Source organism: Agelaius tricolor, unplaced genomic scaffold (genome assembly GCF_023055355.1).
Source record: "Agelaius tricolor isolate 1412-34295 unplaced genomic scaffold, bAgeTri1.0.p SCAF_20, whole genome shotgun sequence".
Lineage (NCBI taxonomy): Eukaryota > Metazoa > Chordata > Aves > Passeriformes > Icteridae > Agelaius > Agelaius tricolor.
Genome location: NW_027269280.1, coordinates 11,487,158 through 11,504,531, shown reverse-complemented (window position 1 = coordinate 11,504,531; position 17,374 = coordinate 11,487,158). Strand labels below are relative to the sequence as shown.

General features: G+C 44.4%; 1 protein-coding gene across 2 annotated transcripts; it reads right to left on the bottom strand.

Moving 5' to 3' along the window:
• Window positions 1-173: 173 nt before the first annotated feature.
• SMPD4 (sphingomyelin phosphodiesterase 4) lies at window positions 174-17,090 on the bottom strand. Of its 2 annotated transcripts, XM_071445636.1 has the most exons (19): window positions 16,935-17,090; window positions 16,157-16,243; window positions 15,368-15,510; window positions 15,135-15,210; window positions 14,163-14,271; window positions 13,508-13,560; window positions 12,816-12,967; window positions 12,355-12,487; window positions 11,460-11,531; window positions 7,987-8,076; window positions 5,571-5,716; window positions 5,042-5,132; window positions 4,704-4,804; window positions 4,260-4,423; window positions 3,420-3,625; window positions 2,631-2,864; window positions 1,823-1,954; window positions 1,561-1,689; window positions 174-698 (listed from the first exon to the last, which is right to left on the bottom strand). In XM_071445636.1, the coding sequence occupies exons 1-19, from the start codon at window positions 16,971-16,973 to the stop codon at window positions 372-374; spliced, it is 2,484 nt and encodes an 827-aa protein (XP_071301737.1). In that variant the 5' UTR covers window positions 16,974-17,090; the 3' UTR covers window positions 174-371. The 2 variants fall into 2 exon arrangements, with proteins under 2 accessions (XP_071301737.1, XP_071301738.1); XM_071445637.1 differs by lacking the exon at window positions 7,987-8,076.
• Between the last annotated feature and the right edge of the window lie 284 nt (window positions 17,091-17,374).

Here is a 17,374-nt window from a genome sequence, read left to right as displayed (position 1 = left end):
AATCACAAATGGCTCAGTGTCTCCTGCACCACATCCTTCCTGTCCTCAGTGAACTGGAAGAACTGGTCAAGAGCTCAGTGATGGGATGCACCTGTGGCATGACTGCAGGTTTATAAATACTCATGGCTCATTCTTCCCCCCTCAAAAACAAAAAACCCAAACAACATATTCACTCGAGTCTACAGGAAGACTTTTATAAAAATAAAATTTACATTGATTATCTCTACAAGGCCACATCAATGTTTATAAAACTCCATTAACTTTAGTATTAAAAAATATTTTAGGAAGAGCTGATATAATTAAAACATTTTAGTCATGGAATCTCAGGCTCATCCTTAAAACATTTATTTCTAGAAGCCAGGAAGAGGAAACTAGTGTTCATGTGGTTTCCATCCTTCGAAGAAAAAAGTCATTATTACAGCATAAAGAAAATATCCAGTGAGGATAATGAATGTGCAGCCAACTGGCCCAACATAAAACCAGGATGCAAGGAAGTAGATCATCAGCAAAGAGATCAGAGTCCTGTAGCTGGCCAGAAACCTCAGGCTGATCCTGGGTCCCCAGTTCTGGCTCGTTCTGTCCCTCACCACGGGGCTGTACCTGATTTTCTGTATGAGCTGGGGGTTGGTCAGGTGATAGCGACAGAGTCTGCCAACAAAATCATCCCTGGAGCAAAGCACTTCCATCTGATCAGCAAACTGAGGAAAGAGGCATTTAAAAGTTAGTGTCCTTCTGCAAATGCTGTCATAAAGTAACTTATTTTATGATTTTCTTAATATGAAGAGTGAGGATTATAGGGACCAAACTGCACTTTTAAACAGCAGAAATGGCTTAGGTGTGAAGACACAAGGCAAGTGTGCACTAAGGAAAGAATTTACTTTTCCTGTTTCGAAGCATTCACTCTGCGTGTTACTCCCCTGCTGATCAACCATGAGTCCCTTAATAAATCACAATGCAATGCTTTGTGTAGGAAAAGCAGAATTACAGGCAGAGAAGGAGGCCTCTACTACTAGAAAATACCCATCTAGACCACAGTGAAGAAGATGGAGTAAGAACAAACCAAGTGTCCCACAGGTACAGGTAGAAGAGGAATGTGCAGGGGGAAGGCCAGGAGGAGGAGGAGGAGCAGGAGCAGCAGGAGGAGCAGGAGCAGGAGGAGCAGGAGGAGGAGCAGGAGCAGGAGGAGGAGCAGGAGCAGCAGGAGCAGGAGGAGCAGGAGCAGGAGGAGGAGCAGGAGCAGGAGCAGCAGGAGGAGGAGCAGGAGCAGGAGCAGGAGCAGGAGCAGGAGGAGGAGCAGGAGCAGGAGGAGGAGCAGCAGGAGGAGCAGGAGCAGGAGGAGGAGCAGGAGGAGGAGCAGGAGCAGGAGGAGGAGCAGGAGGAGGAGCAGGAGGAGGAGCAGGAGCAGGAGGAGGAGCAGGAGGAGGAGGAGCAGGAGGAGCAGGAGGAGCAGGAGGAGGAGCAGGAGCAGGAGGAGCAGGAGGAGGAGGAGCAGCAGGAGCAGGAGCAGCAGGAGCAGGAGCAGCAGGAGCAGGAGCAGCAGGAGGTCAGTGCTGTGCTCACCCTCTCGTTGAGTGCCGAGGACAGGCGGAACAGCAGCCGCACCAGAGCTGCGTTCTCGTAGCTGCGGATGGGCTGGAGCTCGGTGTCCCCCTGGTACCGCAGCTCAAACCTTCGTAAGCCATTGATGATCTACAGAGGGGAAAAGCAACACCTCATCCTGAAACAGCTTTGAACCGGCACCTCCCTTAGCCCCAGGGAAATTGCATTTCTCTTGTGTTTTCAAGAACAGCCCAGCAGTGATATGGAATGGTTTTTCTCTCACCTGGTACCTGCCAAGGGGTGTGAGGATGAGGCCATTCTCACTGGCAATGCAATCTGGAAGTTGTTTCTTTCCATTCTCATCTTGAGCTGTCCCACACTTCATCATCATCTGGGTCAGCTGGGCTTCACTCAGCTACACAAGAATAACACAGTTCTAAAGCAGGTGTTTGATCCACCCCCTATTTAATTTATTTCTCACTTCACAAACCCATTAGCCTTGGAAGCTTTTGACAGCCAGCTCAGATACCAAGAACTGCTTAAGAGCACCTCAGACATTAAAATGAGATAAACCTCTCCAGATTTGTTTGTTCTTGTCCAATTCTAGATTAGTGCTATGGTTTGTATCCCCCTTAGCCCCCAAGGAGTATCAAAGAGCTGTCTCCAAGCCAATTCTGTACAAGGGAGTGTGGCTGAGAGAAATTCATCTGTTATTTTTAAGTTTAACAGTTCATCCATAGCTGCAGTTGTATTTTTACAGCTCTACATTTAGAAGACACAGGAGAGTTTTTAAAATTGCCTGTTTGGAAACAAGAGGACAGCCTTGGTATAAACAGGTTTGGTATCAATGATACAGTCCAAAAGAGTCATCACTTAAACAAAGTGGGTTTGATACTTAAAAATTCATAACACCTAATTCCATCTACATTGAAAATGGGTTTTGAAGCAGGCAAATTGAGAAGATGTTAGAATTTACTAGCAAGGTCTCTGGACAGCTTTGTGACCCCACACAGTATAAGAGACACAGATGTACATTTGACAAATCCTGACTCTTGTTCTTGCTGCCAAGTTCTTAGAAAGATGTTACTTACCTTAAAGATCTGGCACAAATATTCCAGTGCCTTCTCTAAATATTCATCTGTTTTTTTGATGCTGTCCTGCCCAATTTCATCAAGGTCATTGCCTGTGTAGGAGCCATTCACCTCAGATGGTGTGAATCTAAACCACGAGAAGAAGGACTGGCTGGCCATGGTCTCTGCAGAATGGTCTGATATGGACTTTGCTGTCTGCTGTGCCTGACAAATTAACTGGGCCAGTTTTAACACCTAAAACAAAAACCAAAAATTGTGTGGGACAAAGATAAAGGACTACTAAGCATCAATACATGGATAAAACTGTGCCTTGACAGCTGAAAGTGAGAGCAATCCAGGCAAACCGACTCCCTTAGTGCATGTGGATTTGTGCTGTTAGCTGGATTTCCAATAGGGCAGAGGCAGTTCTGTTGGAGCACTTAAGAAACCTCAGAGCTGCTTAGGTTCTTCAGCTGCTTTTTTTCTTTTTCCTGCTGCTTTTGTCTGAGTTGCTGGTAGGTACTGATCAACCAGAAGATCACAGTAAACATGTTTGAGAGGAAATACCATATCCTGCTCCAAGGCAGCAAGCTGTTACATGAACCTATTATTTATCAAAGAGAAGCAGATTTGTACAGCTGTGCTGGACTGAGACTCCTCAGGGTCCAGAAGAAAACTAAAATTAGGAGACTAAATTATTCAGGAATGCAGGGTGTGAAGTTTTCTACTTCTAACTTCTGATATGGATGCTCAGCACTGAGGAACATCTGTCACAGTAGAAAGGCAGGTGCAAAGGAGCTTGTTACTTACCAAATTCCTGACTTCTGTGCCAAACATCTGTTTATACTGGAAATCCTGTCCTTCCAGGCTGTAAACATGACTCTTCACCTTAAATGAGGCATCTGTAACAGCTGGAGACCGTGATGACAAAAAACTCCCACCAAGAGTGGGGCTCATAAAAAGTCGGTGTTGACGGTGGGGAATCACAAGTTCTGGCTCCAGGAATAACTGTTCTCCTGGAATTTGAAAAAAGCACTCAAGATGGTTGCATAATATTGGTCTTGCTGGGGAAGGTCCAGCTGCCTTAAGGCTGCTGGGCAAGTTTATTTAGAGAGAGAGTTCTAAGGGGAAGGAGGCCTTAATTAGTGCTCATTATTTACTTCTCTCTGCCCAGAGCAGGAAATGTCAGCATGCATTTAATGCAGACCATACAAAGCAGCATTTTAAAGTTGTAACATTTTTCAACAAAAGGCAGTGGAGAAACATACTTCAGACATTGATACTTGTGAAATCTCACCACTCCCAAATTCACTGTCCTAATTATCCTGAAATGCATGCATGACTCTTTTACTAAGTATAAAGACTTTCAGAGATATATAAAGTTTAAATCCTGAAGTATATAATTAAGTAATACAAGTGTAAGAAAAACTGACAATTGTAATTAGGCTCTTTATCCTTTAAAGAAAAATGTGAAATGCAGTCTGTGTTGATTAGAAGAGATCAATTGACAAACATTAGTGAAGACAGATTTTGAATGGCAAATAGCATGAAAAATGGGAGAGAAGTGCAGCTCTGCTAATGAGATGAGATGTAACTATTGTGAGGAAAGATTGAGACAGGACAAGACAAGATGTCAAAATATCCTTTTACCTTTCAGGATCATTTCAGCTAGGTTGGGCTGAGCAAAGACCTTAGCTACTCGGAACACCATGAGGGCATTTTTTGGACTGACCAAGTCTGTCCGAAGAGCTCTGTTGAGAAATCCCACAAACAGCTTGGTGTACATGAGCAGGTTCTCTTGAATGAAGGCAGCCCTGTCAAAGTGAGCACAGGATTTGTGAGTACAGCTATTTAAAGAACTGTTATTTTGTCTTATGTTTTATACTGCCTCTGGAAAGATGGTCAATTTACACTGAGACAAAAGAATACTTTCAAAACAAAAACTAGCATTCTAAGAAATCATTCTCTAGTCTTGTAACTAAGGAATAACTGAGGAATTTAACTCAGGTTGGTGCATAGTTCCTGAAACCCTGCTGTTTTACTCAGGATCTCCTTGAGGTTTGGCTCAGATCAGTCCCAGTGCTCCCCTCTCACCATTTCTCTGAGACGCTGCGAGGCAAAGGCTCCGTGCTCTGCGGGGGCTTCTCGGGCGCGTACCTCCAGGGCTGCAGGTAACTCAGCCACATCTCCAGAACCTGGGCAAAGTCACACATAAACCCCCATGAGAGCCAGGACTTTATTGGAAAGGAAAGCAGGAAGGGCTTTTTGGTAATTTTGTTATTTGTTATATAAAGAATTCTACTGGTCTAGAAAAGAGAGATGACCAAGAAACAACAAAGACCAATAAACAGCTGCTAAACAGCAGTAACTAGTTCTAGTAACTAATAACTAGTTCTGTTGAGTACAGACTAAGTGGAGAAGCAAGTACATACTGCTCTGAAGGAGGCATCCAGAGGCCAGTGGCCAAAACAGTGCTGCAAAAAGATATAAAGCTTCTCCTGGACAAACCGAGGAATCACGACCCTGCAAAGAGATTCAAAGACAGTCACGTGTATAAACTGGCTGCAAATTTTAAAAACTAAACACCCAACCCAACACACTTCTACAAATGCAAATAGAGAAAGAACTGAGCAAAATTTGTTCCTTTTTAACTGAAACTACTTCAAGCCATTGAATTTCAACTCAAATTATTAAATACCAAATATTAAACTAATTTTGGCCAGAATCCTCTGGTAGCATTTTCTTTTCTCTATAGACTGGTGCAATGGCTGCTGCTGAAGATGCCCTCCCTCAGAGGCTGTGAGAAACATAATCCATTAGCTCTCATATACTTTTAATAACATACTTCTGTATTTAGCATCCAAACAGCCTAATTGAACCTCTCAAAGAAAGCTGAGATGTTGATGGAGAAAGCTCAGCTTTTCAGTTCTGTACACTTCAGAGACATGCTCCTGTACCAACCTTTTAAACTCCTCCAGTGGGCTGGCTGTGTGGGAGTGGGCTGAAGGGGAGAGAGGCTCTGGTTTCAGGCTGTTGCTGAAAGCATGCAGATGCTTCACAAGCAGTCTTACCACTAGCACATGCTCTTCAGTGGGCTTGAATGACTCCTGGATTCAAAGTAAAAGAGAGGCACCTAATGAGTGTCATTTGCTAAGTCCAGGGAATTCAGGAAAATTATATTCTCAGATCAAAATACAGGAAATGCTCTTTTCCTTCTAGGTTCTTCACCATAGTTTGGTGCCACCTGATTTTGGACAGGTTTGCTCCCCAGGACAAGCTGCATCAATCTTCTGCCATCAGTTCACTAAGAAACAGCAGCAAATTTGGATTGTAAGAAAAGTTATCTACAGTACTCTAATGCACTGAATTTTGGGCTAGCTTTAAAGAACAGAATAACTTGTAGATTTTGACTTACCCTTTATTGAAAAAAGAATATTCAGCCTTTCATTATGGCTACAAGTTCCTTGCTGCAGAAGCACAGCAGGTCCTTTGCTTATACCCATGGCTGGCTGTACTGAGTTCTCCTTCCTATGCTGGTACTCAGCGGCCTTACAGGAGAGAACAATCCTGGACAGTTACAGTAAGAACAGGACCTGGTTTAAGCCCTGTGAGATCCTGTTGGTTCCAACACCCCCAGGGGAGAACAGCCTGTGTGGGAGCAGCACCAGGAGTGATGGGGAGCCACAGTGATGTTACTCCTAAGAAGGGAGTGTGTGACACAGCAGGGAGGTGAATGAGGCACAGAAGTGCTGCTTCAAAGCACCAACTCCTTTGCTACTAAGAGTAGTGAACTAATACCAATCCACCACTGAAGGCAGATTTTTGAGGTTTGTATTGTGTTTCACAAAAGTTGAGAAGAATAATGTACATGAAATGTAAGTTACAGCTGCGAATATAATGGAGAGTGCTGGAAAGGTGTATGGGATTAGCTGCAAGAAGTTTCCAGTGCTTGAGGCAGGGAGGGAGTGTCTGTGTCTGTGTCCTCTCTCAGCAATGCCTGAGGCACAGCAGATGCCTTTTTACACTCTCTGAGATTCTGAATACACTGGGACATTCCCTCCAGGCTCCATGACAGACACAGCCCTGCAGTGCAGCCAGGCCTGGGACTCCTCTCAGAGAGGGTTAAACCTTGACCAGTTCTAATGAAGGCTGGGCTTGTTTTTGCCAGCTCCAACTCGTATCAGCACATTTCCAACACTCCTGGTGAGTTTATGCAAGAAGGTAGAACTCCAAGAAGTTGTGTGGTCCTTGGAGTTTGGACCAGGATCTCCACAGCAATTAGAGAGGCTCAGTACTCTGCTACAGGCCTTGAACAGGTGCAATTTTAAAAACCCCAAGCTCCCCTTGAAGGTACCTTTGGAACTTACAAAACCACCCTATTTCAATACATATTTTGGGTGATGTTAGTAGTTTCTCCACATAGCAGCTCTTACAATTTCCTCTTAGCCTGGATCATCACCATTATCAATGTCATTGGTTTAAAAACTACTTTTCCCCAAAAGGGTTTTTGTTGTCAATCCTTTTTGTACAGGATGGATGTGTGCCATTGTTAACTCTTAATACAGTAATTAAATGAATATAACAGTAAAAAAGATTTAAAGTAGTACTTTCTGTGTTCCTTTCTAAACAGCACCTTGAGATATCATAGCACTTAATTAAAACAAAACAAAACAAAAAAAGGATTAAAGAGCAGGGAAATGCCATGTAGTGCTAAAGAGCTTTATAGTACATAAGCTCAACCCTCCCCATTCCCAAAATGAAGACCCAATGAATAAAGGGCTGAAGTAGGAAAAGAGGAATCAGCAATCTGTTCCACCAGGAATGTTTCTGCATGCACATTTCCTGAACAATCTGCAAATGTACCACTTGTGCTTTTGCAAAAGTGGACAGCCAAATTGACATTGCCACCACAAATTTAGTATTATCCAATGACATTTCCTTGGCTAAAAACCCCCAGATGTTACCTACCTTAATCTGGGTGACAGCCATGCAAATTCTGATCTTTTCTTCCACGCAAGGTTTGCTTAAATGACTACTGAGTGAGAGGCAGAAATCTGCCATTGGTGGAGACAGCTTTGGTGCCAAAAAACAGCATAGCTGGTAAGTCTTAAATTGCAAAAATGCATTTCTAGAAATCCAGTTTCCAATCAGTCCTCATAACATGCTAGAGTTTAACTCTTTTCTCCATCACCTTCGCTAACATCTCTCAGTATCTGTTTCACTGAACAATTTGGAGAATTTCAATGCAACCTTCCCCAATTATAAAACCACACCTTGGCAGAAGGAGCTGCTGTACAGCCAGCACCAATACACTTGGCAGATTATATGATGGAACAAGATTCTTAAAAAAGGAAACCAAATGAAAAGATGGTAATACTTGGTATGCGTGGAGGGCCTGGTAGCTGGATTGGGCAGGACTACCGTGGTGTTTACTGGAGATACTGAGTCGGTAGTGGAGAACCTCCAGCTGAGACAACAGAAACAAAAAGGAAGGGGGGAGGGAAAAAAGGAGAGAAGAGAGCAAGAGAAAAAAAAAAGTGAGAATGAGCCCAAGGAAGAAGGGTGGGGGGAAAAATGAACATCACAAATACAGTCAGGGACAACATATCACAATAACAACTGCAGCCACAGTATCCTCTTTTTTCTGGTGTTCAGTAGATTGATTCATAGTGTTTCTTATCCTTTGTCAACTTGGAAAAACAACTGGGAGCAAGTATCAAAAAATTGGCTGTTCTCTTTGCTGAGCTCAGAGCAAGGACTGGGGGATGTGAAACTTTTGCCAAATTAATTCCCCATTTCAGAAGTGAATTGAACTGCAGCAACAAGGATTTACACACTGTTTATTAAAAATGGAGTAGGAGAGCAATATTCTGCAAGCTTTTCTACATCTGTTTTGAAAACTTTGTAATTTCTTCCTGTTCTGCTGGAGAAGCACAGTTTGTATGTAGAAGAAGTTCAAATTGAACTTTCCTGTCCAGAGAAATCCTGTGTATTCTCTCTACTTAAAGGCCATTTGGGAAGGCTGCAGTTCCTGTGAATTTCCTCAAAAAAGGAAATTACTTTTGCTGTTAGGGAAACATTACACATGTAAAAAGGCAAAGACATGCCTAGCACAGGTATGCTGATGCAAAAGGCACCTTGCCATAACACTGAAGTCTCTGCAAGCCTCAGTCAGATCCCTCCTTGAAGGAACAACCTGACCAGCATTTTCTGACTGTAACAGCGAAGAGGATACTGTAGCAACAGTGACACACATGTATGAAATTAATGAAAAAACATAAAACAAAAAATGTACACTACACAGACCCCAATGACTGTTGTCAGGCATCTAAACTAACTCTCCAGATCACACCTCTGCTGTCTTTCAACAGCCTCTAGCCCATCTCCTCTGCTGACAGCTTGGCAGCTTTTGGTTCCACACCCTTGGAGTGGCAGGATGGCTCCTGCAGGCTCCCCAAGAGCTTGGGCAGATTGTCTGCTTCCAAACTGACTCCCTGCCACAGGAACCTGCAACCCCCTGGATTTTCATGGGTGTTCCACATGCAGTGCTGGGGGCTGAACACCTGGCATTGGAAGGTCAGGAAGAATGACATAAAGTTTGATCAAACTACTTCTTTTTAAGTGTTTCTTGTGGTAACAGCAGAAGGGAATAGGAAAAAAAGCTGCTGCACACTTGGACTCTAGATCATCAGAGAGAGAAAAAACAAACAGACAAAAGAATTGGAAAATAGTTGAATTAAAAGGGAAAACAATGACAGCATAGCAAATGGCATCAACCTCAGGCTCACAGCAGACCCAAGAAGATTTCAAAGCTGTAATGTGTATCTTCTCAAAAGGAATTGTTTACTATTCATTCCCATTCCACTGCCTTCTACTTACAAAGGGAAGTCTGTGATGATATTACCAAGGCTTAAGGAAAAATCTATGACTCTCCTTCTCAAGGAAGTTACTTATCTGAGATCTCTTTGGCCCATGAAAGCAAACAAATCTGGCTGCTGGACAAAGGGTGAGCAAGTTCTGCAGAACCTCATCCCACCTTCCAAAACAGACATTGCAAAACACTGATGGTCAACCAGCTCTGATCCAGCACTGAATGGTCACTGATTACCCTTCCTCCCAAACACACAGAAGGCTAAATGCAATCAAGTGAACTTGCAGAATTATCAATCATTTGAAGAATAAGGAATTGGGCCATCTTGGGTTTCCAGTCAAGGTCTCTAATGCTTGTGTTAAAACAGAACTTCCACTTTTGGATGTTCTACTTCCTCATCTGAGGAACTACAAGGCAGACTGCTCTCCTCAGCCCACCCAGGCTACAAAGCTCAGTTTAAGCATCACAGGCTAATGAACAGTCCTGCCCCCAGCTGATCTGGAACCTTTCCTCAGTCCTGCAGGAGAGATCCTTCATCCATTCATGTAGCTCAGGGGGAATTCCAGTCCCCCATTCCACTGCTCCACCCCCCCAAAGAGGAAGACTTCCTATTTTACGTGTTCATGATTACTTCCCATCAAAAATGAAACTAAAATACCATCAGGCAGTTATGGCCTCAGGCTGTGGCTCAACACACCTTGTGGAGGATCCTGAAGTGCTGATTTCAGAGAACTGTAAGCTCTACCTAGGCCCTACTCCACCATAAGGTGCAGAGGCATTGTCTGCAACTGCTGCTCCCTAGTGCTAGAAGAAAGCATCTGAAATACAGAGGGTGAACAGAGGAGAGAAGTTTAAAGCAATCATCATTTCTGGCCTAAGCACAGCGCTTGATGCACAGAGACTGGACAGACAGACAGACCAAAGGTACTTCAAGCAAAGCCTTTCCATCACAGGTGCACAGCCATGCTGCTGGGAGTCCCAAGTGGAGACTTTGCAACATTAGTGAGTTTGCATTTTGACCTCAACTTTGACAATAAAAGACAAACCCCATCACATTTCAGCTCTCCAATGTTTTTCCCTAGCAAAATATAAATGTGTTTTATTTCATATCCTGTGGAGTGAAGGATTAGAATTTTTCAGTCAACTCCCATATTGCACTTCCACACAGGAATAAATCCTGAGTAACTTTGATTATTTCTCTCCCCTTCTATGAAAGTCCCACTGTGACCCAGAGGGAATTCAGAGGATCAGTATTTTCTCCTTCAAATTCCCTTTACAATTATAATGCCTTCAATCTTAGCCTCCCCAACACTTACTTACTTCTTACATGCAGTAGTTTGTTACTGAACAGGCCACCACAAACTGCTTACAACAGTGTATTATCTGAGCAAGAGCTTGTCAGATAATCCAAATTCTGTAGCTACAGAACTGCTTCTGACACCATTATGGTGAAAAGCACATTTTGGAACATGAAACAATAAAAATAGCAGTTTAGAAAGATTTTTTAAGATTTGGATTTAGGCTAAAAATGGTTATGGATGTTCGAAATTACTAATTGGTATTTCAGTAACAGTTGCTATCTCTGCTGGAAATCAATTTTGGCTATTTTTAGCAGTCATGTTGCCCCAGTGGGATTTAACACAATGGTTTTATAGTGGCATCTTCTCAATCATTAGTACTTTGATGTTCAGATTGTTGTGACCATCCCACAAACTCATCTTGAACAAAAAAAAGAAACGAAAACCAGAACAAAACTAACACAACTTCTGCAATGAAGGCAAATCTGGATGACACACTTATTCACAACATTCTTTGTAACTGGATTATCAACTCTGGCACACTTATGTAGATACTCTGCTAAGTTATTTCTTTCCCTTGGACCAATACACAAAAATAAATTCTGCACAGAACAGGAGATTTACCCCAAGGTAAGAGCTCAACCACCAGGTGATGTGCACAAGTGCAGTACAAACTATTACCTTGACGTGAGGGGACTGCATTTTCTGATACATTTCCAGTGAGTAATGATGAAGCCACATTTCAACAAAGATCTGCAAAACAAGCATTTTCTCAGCTAGGGAAAGAGAAGCAATCCCACACTGTCAGTCAGAAGATAATATAAGGAAGACCACAGGATATACCTTGAAAACTGAGCTGTACTGGTAAATAGACAGCACCTATTCAAGATGTTCCAGGTTATGCCAATGGCTGAGATGACAAACTCTCAGCACCTGCCAGGCACCAATTGCTCAGCAACATGAGAGGAACTTATTTCAGAATAATTGCTAAATCCAGATTTTCTTTTCCTTCCCTTGATAATGAACAAAACCAACTTGGCTGTGTTTAACCTTTGCTTTTGCATAGAGCATAGAACTGGTGTAAGATTTAAAAAAGAAAATCAGATGCAGAAACTTTTCCAGAAAAAAATACTCAAATGCCTGAGATCAGTTGTTAGATCCTTAGTCTAAGAAAAGGTATTAAGGTATTATTATAAGGTATTATAAAAATTATTATAAAATTATAATAATAATAGAAATATTTATTTTATAATGATATAAAATAAATTTTATAAATAATATTTTTATATGATAATAATATAAATAAAATTTTATAAATAATAAAAATTTATAATATAAATTTTTATTTTATAATAATAAAAATTATTATAAAAAAGGTATTAAGGTATTATAAAAGGTATTATTTCCAAGCTAGAACTGAACAGCCTCACAGTGGCTCTTTGCTGCATTAACAGGAAGCAACAGCTGCACTGCTCAATTCCAAAACCAAGCTAAAGCAAACTGGCCAATCTGCCTCTGCTTTAACAAGAAGAGATCCCTCAGTGAGCAGGGCATTTCCTTCCTTAATGCCAGGTACCTGAAGCAGTGTTTCTGATCTCCAGATCTCCTGGGAGGCTGGGTCAGCGTTCACAGAGGGCTGGTGGGCAATGTGCCTCTTCAGCAGGCTGGTGTGGTGCATGCCATAGGAGGAGAAAGGCACTGCTGGGGACCTGGAGGACAAATGCATGGAATGACACAAGTCAGGAGGGCTCGGTGCAGCACAGGGGCATGGAGGGATGTATCACTGCTTTGAATCACTATTTTATACACTTTAAAACAGTCTTGCATAATTGATTACACATTTCAAACTTCTGCAACTTCCTGTAATTACCAATTACTTCAACTCTAACCATAACCAAACACTGCACCACTGTTCCTATGTAGTAAGATCACACACAGATCAAGTGTGGAAGTGTTTCTATAGTTTGGTTTTGTTCCAACAAGCCATATTTTGCCTGCACTGTTCCCACAATTTTCCCCTGACACTGGAGCCATTACCTGGGAGTAGGGGAAGGGATGGCTCCCCCAGGGTTTGAAGAAGGTGGGGGAAGGACACTTCCCTCTGTGGGCAGGAAACACTTGAGGTACGTGTCCACCAGGATGAAATAAGCACTGTTGGAAGGGCTGACGTGGTGGGTGACAGGTGAGTTCTGCAAGAGACACACAGGTGTACCTGGGCTTAAACACTGCTGCTTTAAACCTGTGCTGGGGGGTGATGTCAGACCCCCTCAGCATAAAAAAGCAGAAGCCCAGTGTTAGAAAGGGTGAAGTGGCAGCAAAGAGCCCTGGGAGCAAAGGAAAAGGAGCTGTGACAGAAGGGCTGCAGCAATGACTGTAACCAAGCAGAAGAGAGGTAACAACAGCCAGAGGAAGAACCAAATAAGCACAGCCCACAGCAGCAAGCTGTGGTTCTGACTGTGGAGAAACCCTCACTGGGTACAGGGGGACAGAAACCATTTGGAACCCACTGCCTGCTCCTTGCTGCCATGACTGCTTACTGGTGAATCCAGGGTGGGTATTTTGTTTAGTATCCAGTCTTGGATCACCAAGTGAACCAAAGCAATAACAAATTCCAACAGAACAGATGAAACTGCTGTTCATTTAGCTACACAGCACCCCAGCAGGCTCTTAAGAGAATGATGGAGAAAGGCCAATACTATTTTAAGGGGGAAAATGTGAAAGGTACTTACCTTCTGTGTAATCAAACTGATTGCAAAGTAAAACATGTAATATTCAAATGGATCTGGAAGAACAGAGTTAAGGATCACATAATAAAAGCAGGTACAGCTGTTGGATATTGGGAGATGCTGAATAAACACTACATTTGTAATTTGTCAATGCTAAGTACATTGCTAGAGCTTTTGAGCAAATTCAGCCTTGGCTTCTTGCTCTCCAGCTGGCTGAAACATTGGTGATTGAGGGGTTCTCTGTGTGACAAAGTGTTCTGTGCTACTCTTGGCACATCTGCCTACTTCAAACTGAAACCAGCACAGCTCCAGCTACACTGCTTCCAAAATTCTCCAGCTGCAAAGTGAACGTGCCCTTTTCCTACTATATTGCATAAACTACAAGCAGTTACAAAAACAAAAATTGTGAAATACAGCCTCTGCTGAGAAACACTGGGAATTTTGTTGTTGACTTGATTAAGGCCAGAAATTCCTCCAAGAAGGGTTGACAAGAGGACACGTTTATTTTAAATTGTAATCTAAACATTTTTAATCAGCCCAAACTCTTCAGCATGACCATGATTTACCCCACACTGATAAGAAATGTTTAACAGAAACACTCATGATCTCTCAGTTTTAGATATTTTAAAAATAAGATACTCAACAATTAAAAGGATACTAAGAGCCAAATTCAAACCTAAACCACCAGATGAAGGAAACTGGACTTTGTTGTGGTATAAAGAGCACTCTGGGAGAACCTGCTCTTGTATTGAAGCCTTCACAGGGCCCTGAAAGAGAGAGTAATGGAATATTAATGGAATATTAATTTGGATCCTCAGCATATTGCAAAGTAAGATTTCAGATGGTGAGTTCTGCATTCTGGGCTGATCTCTACATTCAGCTCAGTGATTTTATTGCATTGCAGCAGTTCTGTGTCCAAATGCAGCGTTGAACAGGGAAAGTTGAAAACTCTCAACTTTCTCTCTGAAAATGAGTATTCAGTATTTTTTAAATTTAAATTCAGTATTTTTTTAAAAAGCCTTCACAGTAACTTTCCCAGTTGAAGTGGGAGCAGCAGAGCATTGCTGTTTGGCTGCTGGTTTTGTCCAGGTAACTGAGCTGTGGACCAGCAATTATCATACAGTTAGATGAGGTTTCCTTTTGTCAAAGCCTGTAGGACTATCTGAACCAATTTCTAGACAGTATGTAGGTGGTAGCAAGAAACACAGCAAAACAGCTCTGCAGATGAACACTTCTGCTGGAAATGTGACACTTCACATCCAGGAGAGCAGTCAGACTTCAAACACACAGGCACACACACAGGCTCTGTGATAAACTTAGAAAACTATTTTCAACCCTGCAACTACCAATAACCAACAACTCTGTCTGGGGACAGAGTAAGAATCACAGTGCAACTTTCTTGGCTGAACACACACATCCAGCTGCTGAGAACCACAATCTCCTAGAGATTTCATGGCTGGGACTCTCCTCCTCCACTCAAGAGCCATTTCAAGAAATGGGTCTGCTCCTAACCTGGAGCACTGAGGCCACACTTTGGCCTACACTGAAATGTAAGTACAAAGTGCATGCCAAGTTCCAACAGCTGCCACAACAACTCCATTCCCTTGTTACAAACTATTCAGTTACTCACTGGAAGATATGAGACTGGGAAATCATATCTGTACTCTTCTGCTTGGAGTTTGTAAACCAGCTTCATCATTGGGCCACTGCAAACAAGCATCAGAAAGGGAATCCCATGGTGAATAAAAACCCCTCTGTTGCCTCACTTCTGTGAGCTTAGCTTTGCACAGTGGAAAAAGGCCAAACACTGGTCATTTGTTCACCAATTCATTTCTTAATCTGTGCTGAAAGTAATGAGTTCACCTGGGATCCAGGAAATCCAAAGCCACAGAATATTCATTAGGGTTTGTTCTTCCCTGCAGGCAGCGAAGGTTCCAGCCCACGATGATGCCATCCAGGCTGCCAAAAATGCTCTCCACCAGCCACGGGAAGATGCCATGGAGTTCCTGCAGGGAAAACAGACAAAAAGAATTCATGTGCACAATTCCTCACTTGGACAATCTCTCCTGCATGTACTAGAACACACAGAGATATGTCAGCAATTTATTTATGGCTGTTTCTGGGTTATCACTGGGCAGATCATCCATTCAAAACATTGCACTACAGCATGGCAATAATGGGACACCTATCCTGATTTCTGATCCTACTGCAGTTACAACAGTGCTCATCAGCATTTGCAGTTATTTGCCACATTTTAAAAACAAGTTTTCTTTGTAAACTGAGGCTGAAAAGTATTAATAAAGGGTGGTGAAATTAAACAACCCCTTAATGACTAGGAAAGATTCTTAATTCCTGGCCACACTGCATTCCCACTGCTTCCAGTGGACCAATGGAGGTCCCCAAAACCCAGAATCACAGAATCAGTTAGGTTGGAAAAGAGCTGAGATCATCGAGCCCATCCCGTGACCAGACACCACCGAGTCAACCAGACCCTGGCACTGAGTGCCACTTCCCTGAGCACCTCCCTGGGCAGCCCGTTCCAGACAGATTGTCTTGATAAGACAGAGAGCAACAATCTAAGCAGTAATATAAAAACCAGTTTCCCTGATTCATGCCAAGCAGGGAGGTTCTGGAGAGGCAGGGCCTGCTCACCTTGGCAGGCAGCTCCTCGATGATGGTCTCCAGATCGCGGCACCTCTGCGCGAAGGGTTTATTGACACAATCCGCCTTCAGCGTGGCCTGGTCCAAACCACAAGGGAAATGCGATCACGGCTGCCGGGCCGGGCAGGACAGCACTCACCGCGGCAATCCCCCCTCAGCATTCCCTCAGGACAGCACTCACCGCGACAATCCCCCCTCAGCATTCCCTCAGGACAGCACTCACCGCGGCAATCCCCCCTCAGCATTCCCTCAGGACAGCACTCACCGCGGCAATCCCCCCTCAGCATTCCCTCAGGACAGCACTCACCGCGACAATCCCCCCTCAGCATTCCCTCAGGACAGCACTCACCGCGGCCATGACCGCGCAATCCCCCCTCAGCATTCCCGCGGGACAGCACTCACCGCCACAATCCCCCCTCAGCATTCCCTCAGGACAGCACTCACCGCGACAATCCCCCCTCAGCATTCCCTCAGGACAGCACTCACCGCGACAATCCCCCCTCAGCATTCCCTCGGGACAGCACTCACCCCGGCCATGAGCGCCACAATCCCCCCTCAGCATTCCCTCAGGACAGCACTCACCGCGGCCATGACCGCGCAATCCCCCCTCAGCATTCCCGCCACACCCGAGGCTGCAGCGGCCGGGACAGCACAGCAGCTCCATGCACCGAGACACCGCTGAGTGCCCGCCCGGCCCGGCCCGTTCCCGGTGCATTCCCCCAGCAGGAGGAGGAGGAGGAGGAGGAGGAGGCCGTGTCCCCGCACCCACCAGCAGGAAGCTGGGCTGCTGCAGGTGCGGCCCGGCCATGCCGCCGCTCCGCTCCCGGCCCTCAGCGCCCTCAGCGCGGACCCCGCTCGCTCCCCGCGCCCGCGCGGCCCTTGCGCGTCACGGCCCGCGCGGATGACGTCACGGCGGCGTTGCCATGGAGACGGCCCGCGCTGAGGGCGGGCAGGGCCGCGGCCATGGCAGAGCCGGGGAATGGCTGGAGCTGGGAGCGCCCCTCAGGGATCACCGAGGGCACCCAGCAATCCCACCCTGTGCCTGTCTGTCTGAGGGCGTTATCCAAACACTCCTTGAACTATGCCAGCTTTGCCCTGGGGAGCCTCTTCCAGTGCTCAGCCACCCTCTGGGTAAGAACCTTTTCCCGGTCTCCAGCCTAAACTCCCCTGACTCAGCTTTGTGCCATTTCCTCGAGTTCTGTCCCTGGT